The sequence below is a fragment of the Cebus imitator genome, unplaced genomic scaffold, assembly GCF_001604975.1.
Source record: "Cebus imitator isolate Cc_AM_T3 unplaced genomic scaffold, Cebus_imitator-1.0 Scaffold39, whole genome shotgun sequence".
Taxonomy (NCBI): domain Eukaryota; kingdom Metazoa; phylum Chordata; class Mammalia; order Primates; family Cebidae; genus Cebus; species Cebus imitator.
In genome coordinates, this window is record NW_016107354.1 from 4,355,139 (window position 1) to 4,367,792 (window position 12,654).

At 37.3% G+C, this 12,654-nt stretch overlaps 1 protein-coding gene across 1 annotated transcript in view; it reads right to left on the reverse strand.

Annotated features, from left to right (window-relative positions):
- Nucleotides 1-3,729: 3,729 nt before the first annotated feature.
- COPB1 (COPI coat complex subunit beta 1) overlaps nucleotides 3,730-12,654 on the reverse strand; it is a 47,154-nt gene continuing 38,229 nt past the window's right edge. The window contains exons 16-21 of the mRNA XM_017525603.2: nucleotides 10,867-11,011; nucleotides 10,029-10,148; nucleotides 6,692-6,837; nucleotides 5,698-5,787; nucleotides 4,765-4,920; nucleotides 3,730-4,114 (exon numbers count right to left, since the gene is read on the reverse strand). Of these exons, the coding sequence (XP_017381092.2) occupies nucleotides 4,055-4,114; nucleotides 4,765-4,920; nucleotides 5,698-5,787; nucleotides 6,692-6,837; nucleotides 10,029-10,148; nucleotides 10,867-11,011 (717 nt within the window). The 3' untranslated portion in view covers nucleotides 3,730-4,054. The remainder of the gene's footprint in view (nucleotides 4,115-4,764; nucleotides 4,921-5,697; nucleotides 5,788-6,691; nucleotides 6,838-10,028; nucleotides 10,149-10,866; nucleotides 11,012-12,654) is intronic.

Below are 12,654 nucleotides of genomic sequence, written 5' to 3' on the forward strand. Positions count from 1 at the left end.
AAATGACAATATTAACATTATTTGCCTTAGAGGGTCATTGTGAACATTGTAAATGTCATGGAAAAAGCACACACAGTTATACCTGGCACAAGGAAGCACTCACTAAGTTAGCTATTGTCTGAGACTACACAGCAAATAAGTAGCAGATAGGATTCCATACTTTCCTAACTCTAAACTGAGCTTCTGTATCATACCTGGTTATTTCTGTAGGCTCCTGAGGTCCTGGAAGTAGAGAATGGAGTTGGGTGACATTGACGGCGTACTAAGAATCTGGGAGAGGAAAGTAAGGCAGGGCGCCGGTATCCCTAACCCTGTTTTGAGGACAGCATTCAGAACTGTTAAAAGATAAACTATAATTTAAAGTCAATCTTAAGAGAAAGGCTATACATTACTAGCTAATTGATTAGAACACTCATCAATGTGGAAGGAACAGTTCACAAATAAAAATACTCACTTTACCCAATACATAGCACAAATATTTCACCTTTGATATTGAATTTGTAAAGATACTGTATTTTGGTTCTCTTACCTTTCTGATGCCCCTAAAATGAGTTTGTCTCCCATGTTATTTCTCACTTAAGTAGAAAAGTTTCTGACAGGTGGCAAAATATCACTATCAATCTTGGCTTTTTTTTTTTTTTTGGTCGAAAGAGTTAAGATGTTCAACAAGTGATAGTATCAAAACAATAAAACCCCTCATCTTTGTTCTTTTTATTTTTTTTTTTTCTGAGACAGGGTCTCACTCTGTGGCCTAGGCTAGAATGCAGCGGGGTGATTACAGCTCACTACAGCCTTGACCTCCTAGGCCTTATTGGTCCTCCCACCTCAGCTTCCTGAGTAGCAGGGACTACAGATGCATGCCACCACACCTGGCTAATTTTTGAGCCCTCAGGCTCAAGCCATCTGCCTGCCTCAGCCTCCCAAAGTGTTGGGATTACAGGTGTGAGCCATTGTGCCTGACCTGAAGTTTTTTTTTAAAATAAGAAAAAGCAGGTTTTCTATTAGTAAGGTAAGTAAACAGCTTTATGTATCTGCCAACTATATTAGCTTCCTTCTCTTTATTCTCCTTATTTATGAATTACCTTGCTAATTGAAAAATAGCCAGGTGCAGTGGCTCAAGCCTGTAATCCCAGTACTTTGGGGGCCAATGTGGGTGGACTGCTTGAGCTCAGAGTTCGCGACCCACCTGGGCAATATGGCAAAACTCAGTCTCTACAAAAAATACAAAAATTAACTGGGCTTGGGGGCATGTGGCTGTGGTCCCAGCTACTCAGGAGAATGAGGTGGGAGGATCGCCTGAGCCTGGTTGGTGGAGGTTGCGGTGAGCTGCAATTGCGCCACTGCCAGACCCTGTCTCAAAAAATTTTTTTAAGAAAAGGAAAAATAATCTTGCTTTTTCTTTAAAAAAATTTTTTTTTGAGATGGGAGATCTCTTTGTTGCCCAGTCTGGTCTTGAACTCCTGGGCTCAAGTGATCCTCCCACCTTAGCCTCCCAAAGGATTGGGATTACAGGAATAAACCACCATGCCCAGACTTTTTTTTTTTTTAATTTATTTAAAAGACAGGGTGTCTCACCTTGTCACCCAGGATGGACTGCAGTGGCACAATCATAGCTCATTGCAGCCTTGAATTCCTGGTCCCAAGAATTCCTGCTGCTTCAGCCTGGGAATACAGGCTGTGCCTGTGCCAGGCTAATTTGTAAATTTTCTTTGTACAGACAGGGTCGCATTATGTCGCCCAGACTGGTTTTGAATTCCTGGCCTCAATCTATCTTCCAGCCTTGGCCTCCCAAAGTGTTGGGATTACAGGCACGAGCCACCACACTTGGCCCTTTTTCTTCTTACAAAACAACTTAAAGTGCAAATCACTTCTAATTGCAAAATGAAAATTACTGCATAGATCTCCCTCTAGTGTTCTGACATTAGTGCAATGCAAGCCATTTAATTATCTTGCAAGCTTTACGGGTTTATCCACATTCAATATATTAATATATTAAACTTTCATTTGGTATTGAATAATCTTTATTCTCTTACCAGACATCATGGTCCTAATTATATGGTATCTTATAATGTGAACAGCTACTACCCTTGAATGTATATTATATTCTATAATAATAGGGCATAGTGTAAACAGTTTCTGTAAACAATGTACTGCTATCCAATTCAGTTCACATTTATTACATGCACAAAGCTAATGAAATGCTAATGAAGTAAACAGTTTAATGTATGTGATAACTGTGTTAACTTCTCTTTGTTCTCCTTATTTATGAATTTAAGAAAATGGCAATGTGAGGAAATCTGATTCCAACAAAAATGGCCTCAATATGTCAACTTTCTAAGAATATCAACAGAGATATATTCTAGGATGTACACATGCATAATCCTTCAGATTTGAAATGGGATACTGGTTGACTGTGATTACAAAACTAATATCATTAACAGGCTAAGTCACTTTTCCTGTCCCACATATTGTCAATAGGTCATGGAAAAAGGATTCCCTGGTAAAGTAAGATTAGAATATATTAGGTTAAACCAAACTAGTCTGCTTTCCTCTCAGAATCTCTGGTATGCTAATGTGCACCATGAATCCCTGGTGCAGGACAGTATGAAGCTTTTCCCAACTTACTTGACTATGGAACTACTTTTTCCCTCAGAATATCTAATGACATCTAAGGAAACTAATGTTCAGTAGAACAGTTTGGGAAATGATCTAATCCAAACAAAGTTGCACTGGCTCCTTTGCTCTCACTGCAAATCTCTACCTTTGAATCAACATCCCTTCTCTGCATTCCCAGTATCTTTCCCATTTGATAAGCCCCGGCTTTGTTCTAAGATCTCAGTGCTATGGAATGTCAAATGCCCTGTAATCTTCCGGGTTTTTTTATTTTAAAGCAAGTGGCTCCACATACAAGGTATCAATCTCCTTGAACGCCAAATAAATCATTTCATTATTACTGAAATAGGAGACGCTGCTTTCAGTCTTTCACAGACCTTATCTATAGACTCATAGGAAATGCAGCCTAAAGCCTAGCTGGTAGACAAATAATAGTCTAAGTTTAGACTTTGCTAAAAAAAATCAGACTATCTCAGTCATCCTCAGTGAACGTAAAGGCAAAATGGACAGCACAATCAGACTCTGGGAAGCTTAACTTGGAGAAGCATTTGGAATTATACTGCAGTGTGATGGTACCCAGCCCCAGTGTAAAGTGAAAAAAAGGGGAGGAGTGAGTAAGGCACAGAGGCGATAGAGAAAAAGACAGCTTTTTGAATCCTCTATAGTTGAATCCTCCCAGTACCAGCTTCAGTAATTGGTTAGAACCAATTTAATTCCTAACAAACCTAGAACACCCCAAACTAAATGTGAATGATTTAAAAATCTATTTTGGATTATCTGCTCTTCATTATGATTCAAGTGTATCTATTTCAGTCAGGGTACATAATACTTCTTTAAACTGAAGAGCGATCTGTTTTCTCAAGTTATTTTGATACTTTCTCCCTGGAGCTAAATTTGGGAGAAAATCCCTTCAAAACATGATAATGCATTTTTAGAGATAGCAATGCTGGAATATTAAATAAGTAAAAAACAATCAAGTGAATCAAGGCCTACCTTATTTTATTTCATTGAATTTGTAAATTCTCTTAATATGAGCTGTATAAATTCACAACTCAGCAATTTAAATTTATAATAGAAATTTATAACCCAACTAAAAGAAATCCATTGCTACATAACTAAAATTATGTAATCATTTATTTATAAAATAACAAACATTTATGAATAGATCTGTTTATTGTACTGTGAAAAGGGTCTTGGTACATGAGAGAAACATTATATACTTTGAGGAGAGCATTCAGAACGGTTAAGACAAAAGACAAACTATAATTTTAAACTCAATCTTGATTTAAGGGAAAGGCTATAAATTATTGGCTGGAAGGCATTCAGCATGAACTCAGATTCTATATAACACATAAGCATGAAAGAGTACAAAAGATGTTGGAGTCCAGTAAGCCCATACCTAAATTTTAACTGTAAAGCTTCAAGAACTTTTTGTTTATTTTTATATACTAGTTTTCTTCTGTGACAAGTTGATTTTATCTCCAAGACTTAACGCCATTCCCTGTAAAGAAGAATGAAGATATTTATATTTATTTAAACTACATATAATCAGTAGGTTATTCCATATAAAGCCCCCATTCAATGACCCCATTATCAACAATAAATCAAAGGCATACTAGCGTTTGATTTATTGTTGATAATGGGTTAATTACTTTTACTGGGTTAATTACTTTTTAGTGCTAGATTTTCAAGTAGTCACTAGATTTTTTTTTTTTTTTTTGAGATGAAGTCTTGCTCTGTTACCCAGGCCAGAGTGCAATGGCATGATCCTGGCTCACTGCAACCTCCACCTCCCAGGTTCAAGTGATTCCACTGTTTCAGCCTCCTGAGTAGCTGGGACTACAGGCATGTGCTACCATGCCCAGCTAATAAGTCACTAGATTTATACCTTGGCTTTCAAAAAATTCTAGAGAACCCATTTCACAAACACTCCACAGAAGTCAATCTGGTTTTAGGCAAATATCCCAGAATGAGGGGCCCAAAAGGTGAGAAATTTTAATGAGAAAGGTTATACTTTACAGCATACTATTATTATATATGTATAAGCATCTAATGCTAAAAAGATATTACATATAGAAATAAGAAAGTCATAAATTCCTCCTCCTTTTGTTCTGTCCAGAGATACGTACTCTCAAAAACAGGAATCGTTACCTGACTCTTTGCACGAATTCTTATGTGGCCAGTAACAGCAGCATCTGGTCCCTGGTGAATTGGCTTCTCAATGCTGACATTTGCAAGTGCATCTTCACCAAATATGGAACGAGCATAAAGGTTGGCTGCCATAAAGCCACAGTAACCAGAAAGGGCCTGGAAAAAATTTGTGATAAATTCATTACTTTACTAGATACCTACATATAGGAAAAACCAAACAGCATAGGTGATTTTTTTTTTTTTATTTGAGACAGAGTCTCGCTCTGTTGCCCAAGCTGAAGCTGGAGTGCAGTGGCACATTCTCAGCTCACTGCAACCTCCACCTCCCAGGTCAAGCAATTCTCCTGCCTCAGCCTCCCAAGTAGCTGGGATTACAGGCATATGCCACCACACTAATTTTTTATTTTTAGTAGAGACGAGGTTTCACCATGTTGGTCAAGCTGATCTTAAACTCCTGACCTTAAGTGATCCTCCCACCTCAGCCTCCTGAGTACCTGGGATTACAAGCACAAGTCACCATGCCCGGCTAATTTTTATATTTTTAGTAGAGATGGGGTTTCGCCATATTGGCCAGGCTGGTCTCAAACTCCTGACCTCAGGTGACCGCCCATCTCAGCCTCCCAAAGTGCTAGGATTACAGGCATGAGCCACCACACCTGGAATCAACTATTTTAGAATGTGCCTCTAGCTGAATAAGGGAGAAGATTGACAAGAAAACAAAAAAACTAATCTGACTATTTAGTTGAGTCACTGCACTAGGAACAAGTAGGATACTATATTCCAATAGAAAGAGGTAAGCAGATTCAAACATCCTATGAATGGCACTGCTTTTTTCATGCTGAATAACAGAAAATATACTAGAGGAAATACAGGAGGGCCAGGAAACTACTATGTAATTCCATCAGATTTAAGAATTTCCTAGTCAAATTTTACCTTCTCTGGTGTCAGGCATTTCATATTGGTTGACTTTAATATGTGCTGTAAGTAGTCATTTAAATCAATCATATTGGTGTTAACTGTCACCTGTAGAGAGGGGAAAAAAAAAGTCAAGGAGATCATAAATCTTATAGTGAGAAAGCTGTGAATTACTGGTATGTCATATTAAAAACTTGTTCCTACTGTTTAGGTTGGAAAGAGTAGACACCAAGAAACTAAATAACATCTATAAAATCCAATAAGCTGCAGGTTGGCATCAGTACTTCCCAATAAAGATAACTTCAGAGATTCAATATGAAGCATATAGATTATTTCTTCTTTTTTGAGACAATGTCTCATTCTGTCACCCAGGCTGGAGTGCAGTAGTTTGATTTCAGCTCACTGCAGCCTCGACCTCTCAGGTTCAAGTGATCCTCCCACCTCAGTCTCCAGAGTAGCTGGGACTACAGGCATGCACCACCACACTGGGCTAATTTTTGTAATTTTTTTTTGTAGAGATGGAGTTTCACCATGTTGCTCAGGCTGGTCTAGAACTCTGAGTATGAGCAATCTGCCTGCCTCAGCGCCCCAAAGTGCTGGGATTACAAGCATGAACTACCGCACCTAGCCTCATAAAGAGTATTTCTAATAAAAGTCAAGGCTTAAAGGGCCAAAGTTCCTCAACAGACCATGAACTTTGTAAAGCCTTTTTCAGACACTAGATTAAATGGTTAACTTTTAGTCATACATAGAAGGTGTGGAATATCATCCATAATGTCCAGACCTATCAGATTAGCTATAGAACTGCTACTCTAATCAATTTATAACAGCAAATTACCAAACTACTTACATGATTTCTAGTTAAGGCTAATTTGCAAGAATAAATACTTAAAGACTACTTGCTTTTCATGTCAGATACTTTTTAGCGAGATTAATTTTATTAGCAAACTTCTCAATATCGGGCAAAAGGAAGAAAGATAAAGGAGTATGAGAAAATCTCCCAAAGACTAACTTTGTTTTCCCATTCAAATTCGGCCCACATCTGACGGAATTCTGCATCAGTGCAAGTTGCAGGCTGGATATAGTCCATGATGTCAATGTGAATATCACTGAGGACCACACAATTTCTGTCACTTGCTGCTCCAGAGACATCATAAACTGCAATTATATATACAAAAAGATTCACAATAACTGGGGAAGCTTCAGTTTTAAAAATTTTAATATCCAAATATCCAAACAACTACAATATTAACAATAAGATTGTTTATATAATACTATGTACAGAGCTCTATTCTACATGCTTTACAAATGTTACTTAATTCTCCCATCAATTCTATCTTATAGTATTATTATCTTCCATCTTACACATGAAGAAATGAAAGCACGGAGAGTTTTAAATAAGTTGTTCCAGATCACACAACTGATAAGTGGTGGGGACAGAATTTATTTTTTGTTGTTAAACCAATAATTCAATTCAGTGAGTACTTACAAGGCAGTTGCAGCGTACTAGGCACTGCAGTGGATATACAAGTAGACGATGTTCCCATAGAAGATGCTTAACTAATATTTTTGAATAAATATTGCTGACCCACACTACTTAATGATACAAGATTAGTCATCCCTCAGTATTAATGGGGAATTGCTTCCAGGACCCCCTATGTATACAAAAATCTGTAGATGCTCAAGTCCCTGATATTAAATGGCACAGTATTTACATAACCTATACATATCTTCTCACATATTTTAAATCATTCACCAGCTTAATTACAGTACCTAATACAACATAAATGCTATGTAAATAGTTATACTGTATTGTTTAGGATATAATGACAAGAAAAAAATCTCTATATGTTCAGTATAGACATAATCATCATTTTTTTTTCTTAAATATTTTCAGTTCGTGGCTGATTGAATCCATGGATGTGGAACTCATGGATACAGAGGGCTGGCTATAGTGTATCTATGACCATATTTGCTTCTATGACCATCTCTTCCACAGTAGAGAGTTATAATCTGATTGGAGCCTGCATTTCTCTTTCCAGGCTCTTTTCTTGACATTCCTCCACATTTCTACTTTCAGAGAAAACTGAGGCTACCAAGAGGCTCCTTTAATTTTCAGCCCCACATCTAAAAACAAATCTCTCTCTGAATCAACTTTCACATCCTTCCCTCTCATACGTTATCAGAGAAGTACTGCCTCTTTTCTTCAAGATTAATACTTTCTGCCATCTGTGATCCCTGCTTTGGTCCAGGACCCCATTCCAATCATTATCTCTTTCATTCTTACATCTTTACCTTCCCATTCTCTACCAACTTTCTTCCATTATAGTCTATAAATATACTCAAGGTTGTCCTTATCTTCAAAAAATAAATCCTCACTCATTCTTGCCTTCTGTTCTTGGTACTACCCTTTCCTATTCCTAATTAAAGCCAAGTTCCTACACTCAGAATAGTCTACACTACCTTTATTTCTTCATCTTCTATTTAGTCTTCAACCTACCGCCAATGCCCAAGATGTCCCACAATAAATGTTTTTAAATCCCTAATAGCCAAATCCAAAAGACCTCTCTTTCAGACTTTAATAACTAGTTATTTGATCCTGTGCAGCTTCAAATACTTCCTGAAGGTTTTTCCTTACTTTTCTAACCATACTTCAGATACCTTTGTAGGCTCTTTTTCCTCTGACCAAGCTTTCAGTATTGTTTGCTTGGATTCTGTTTTCATATCTCCCCTCTTTTTAGTCTTTATGCCCTCTGTGGGTGATTTCTCCTATTTCTGTGGCTTTTAAACAATGAGACAGAGCCTTGCTGTCGCCCAGGCTGGAGTGCAATGATGCAATCTCAGCTCGCTGCAACTTCCACCTCCTGGTTCAAGCTATTCACCTGCCTCAGTCTCCCAAGTAGCTGGGACTACAGGTGTGCGCCACCATGCCCAACTAATTTTGTATTTTTAGTAGAGACAGGGTTTTGCCATGTTGGCCAGGCTGGTCTTGAACTCATAACCTCAGATAATCCACCCACCCCAGTCTCCCAAAGTGCTGAGATTACAGATATGAGTCACTGCGCCTGGTCTATCTCTAGTTTAGACCTCTTGTTCGAGTCCCACACTCACATCAAACTGTCCTTGAATATCTTTAGACACTCTAATACTGAACCTGCTCAAAATTTAACCTATTATGTCTTTCTAAAGTTTGTTCTTCTCTCCTGTACATCCTGTTTTGGTAATAACATAAACAACCCAAAAAACTCAATCTTGAAATCTGAGGGTTACTCTAGCCACTTCCACCACTAACCATACCCTTAACAAAATATTCATCCTTCTCTCCATTCCACTACTGGGTTGGCTCAAGTCCTCTAGCATCTCTCATTTGGGCTTCTGTAATAGTCTACCAGTTAATCTTCCTGCCTCTTCCAATCAATCTTCTATAGTACTATCACAGAAAGATATAATGTTATAAGCCACTCATTTATAATTGCTCAATGATAAAGTCTGAAATCCTTAGCATGACAAATAAAATAGGAAGGTTAGTTATCCTGCTAACCTTCCTAATTTCATTTTTTTCTTGCCGTCATTCTCCAACCCATTCTAAACTCCAAGTATATCAAATCACTTACATTTGTTCTAACTGCATCCTTGCCCATGTATAGTGTTCTACTGAGCACTAGCTCCTCCATGAAATCTTTTCTAACCTTTTTCCCCAATCCCCCAACATTCTGACAACTGACCAAATCCCTTTACGAATTCCTATCTTACTTAGTACAGGCTTTTTTTTTTTCCCCCCACAGCACTTACCATTACTTATTGCACATATCTATTTTATATAACTGCTTTCCCTTACTCAAACACAATCTATCATTTTTTCCTCACCATGGTGGCCCTATCCTTATGACAGAAATTGCAACAAAATAAGCTTATTGACTGAATGACTCTATATAAGCTAATCCCTAGGTCTGAAATACCCTTTTGTGCCTAGCAACAAATGACTCAGGTCAAATATTATCCTTTGATAACATACCATCTTCCTTTATAAAGCCTTCCACGCCGTTAGCATTTTTTTTCTTAACCTCAAAGCATATAGTAAATAAACCATCCTGTATCACATTGGACTATAATTATATATTTCCTTACCCATCTCCTTTTGCCTGACAGTTTCTTGAGGACAGTGACCCTATCTGGTTCATTTCTGTACATCCAGAACATACTACAATGCCTGGTACCATAGAGAGTGCCTCATAAATTAAGAATAAATGGATTTAGATCCTCTCCTCATACAATGTCCGCAGCTAGTCACTATAGAAATTCTTTAGTAAAAATATTCACACATTACATGCCATGAAACAGCACCTTACCTATATTACCAAAAATTATTCCATTTTCTGTTGATGCTACTTTGACGTTGGCTTTAATATTTGCGAAATCATGAGGAGCAAGAGTCAAAGGAGATGGCTTTTCTACAAGTTTCAGATCCCCTGAAAGAAAGAGTTTGGATACGGTTAAAATATATATACATGTATCACATTTAGCAACATGAGATGTATTTTTTTTCTACACACACACACACACACACCCCCATAAAACCTTAAAATGTATGCAGCTTAACAGTTTCTTGTTTTCCCCTTGATGTCTTGAAGTTCCTTAACTCTTGCATAAGCCATATGAAATTTGATGGAGGCACTGCACTGTTCCCATATATAATTTACATTTTCCAACCTCACAACCAGATGTGAAAGTGGGCAGTCTGATTCATATGTCTTTATTAAGAAAAAAATATATATCTCATGTTGCTAAATGTGGTATGATTTATTACTTTGGTCACATGTGGTATCTAATAGTTATACATTCAGAAAATACTTAGTTCTGTAATGAGGCAATCAGAAATTTAAGTGAGCCACCTGCTCAATCTGTGACTTAAATAGCTCTAATTATGTCTAGAAAGACTGACATTCACTAGATTAAGCTTATTAAATGAATCCATTTGAATGTGCCAAGAGCATAAGAAAGTCAGTATGACAGAGGTTCAAAAAACTGGAGTTGAAGGAAACTAAATGGTAATGAAAAACTACGCCTTGGTTCAAAATGTCAATAAAGGTTCAAGAAAGAATTTTTATACTGAAACCTGTGCACCTCCCTTAATCTGTCATAAGGATGTACTATGTGACATCTTTCCTTAATGGTAAATTTCCTCACCTAGTGTAGCTAATTCTAATGTGCAATTCTGCAAAGTATCACTGGTTTGGTTCACAACAAGTACATCCAGGACAATATCGTATTGGTTGACATGAACGTAAGCTTCTGCATACACAGGATCTGAGAAACCTGTCAACTGGGTGACCTGTCAAAACAAAAATAAAGATATAATCAAATGACAGCTGCAATTTCACCAAACATATCCTAGCCAAATGATTAAGTCTGGTAGGTTATTAACAGAGTTGCTTAGATTAGAAAAGTCATTTTGAGATAGGTAAAATAAAATTGTTTTGTAATGCAGAAATGGAAATTGAAGCTAAGCTACGACATCAGAAATAACAGGTCCTAGAGGGTTTTTTTTTTGTTTTTTGTTTTTTTTTTTTTTTTTTGAGACGGAGTTTCGCTCTTGTTACCCAGGCTGGAGTGCAATGGCGCGATCTCGGCTCACCACAACCTCCGCCTCCTGGGTTCAGGCAATTCTCCTGCCTCAGCCTCCTGAGTAGCTGGGATTACAGGCACGCGCCACCATGCCCAGCTAATTTTTGTATTTTTAGTAGAGACGGGGTTTCATCATGTTGACCATGATGGTCTCGATCTCTTGACCTCGTGATCCACCCGCCTTGGCCTCCCAAAGTGCTGGGATTACAGGCTTGAGCCACCGCGCCCGGCCTTGTTTGTTTGTTTTTAAAGTTACTCAAACAATACAGAATTTAAAACTCTGATTTAAAAGATGGCATCCAAACATCTATTTGTTTTTAAGCTCAATAACTCAGTATAAGGTATTATATATGTTGATTTTAAGCTTATAAATTCAGTAGTAGAAAGATGTTAAATATGTTTAGCAAACACATTAAACACTATCCCAATTTAACCAACTGAATACATTTGGATACACCTTTATTTAAATACCTCAGTAAGTAACTAAACTCACTACTTGCTCTGTGAAACTCAGGATTCAAATAAAATCCAAATCATGTGGTAGCCCTTGCTACCTACACTCAGGAACTAAACAAATAATATAGTAAGAAATGATTATAATACCACAAAGATAAAATTACAAATGCCCTCCCACTCTAAATTTAAACACACCTAAAGTATAGCACTTCAAAAATGTAATACTGTCACCAAAAGCATAGGCAATAAAAGAAAAAATAGATTAAACATCAAAATTAAATGCTTTTGTGCATCAAATGGTATTATCAACACAAAGAAAAGGCAACCTACAGAACAGGAGAAAATATTTGCAAATCATGCATCTGGTAAGAGGGTTAGCATCCAGAATATTAAGAACTCCTGAAATTCAAACAAAAAAACCAAGCAACCCAATTTAAAAATGGGCACAGGACTTGAACAAACAATTCTCTAAAGGAAATATACAAATGGCCAATAAGCACATGAAAAGACACCCAACATCACTAATCATTAGGAAAATACAAATTAAAACCACAATGACATATCACTTCACATACCCATTAAGATGGCTATTATCAAAAAAATAAAACAGGTATTGGCAAGGATATGGAGAAATTGGAACCCCCTTTTTTTTTTTTTTTTTTTAACGGTGAAAAGATATACATATATATTTAGAATTAGCCAGCTGGACTCAGTTTAGATGATCCCAATTTTGTTGGCAACAACCAAAGCATCGTAATCAGGAGCCAGTCGAACATATGCCTTCTTCTCTCCATCAGGCCGAATCAGGGTGTTGACCTTGGCCACATCAATGTCATAGAGCTTCTTCACAGCCTGTTTGATCTGGTGCTTGTTGGCTTTAACATCCACAATGAA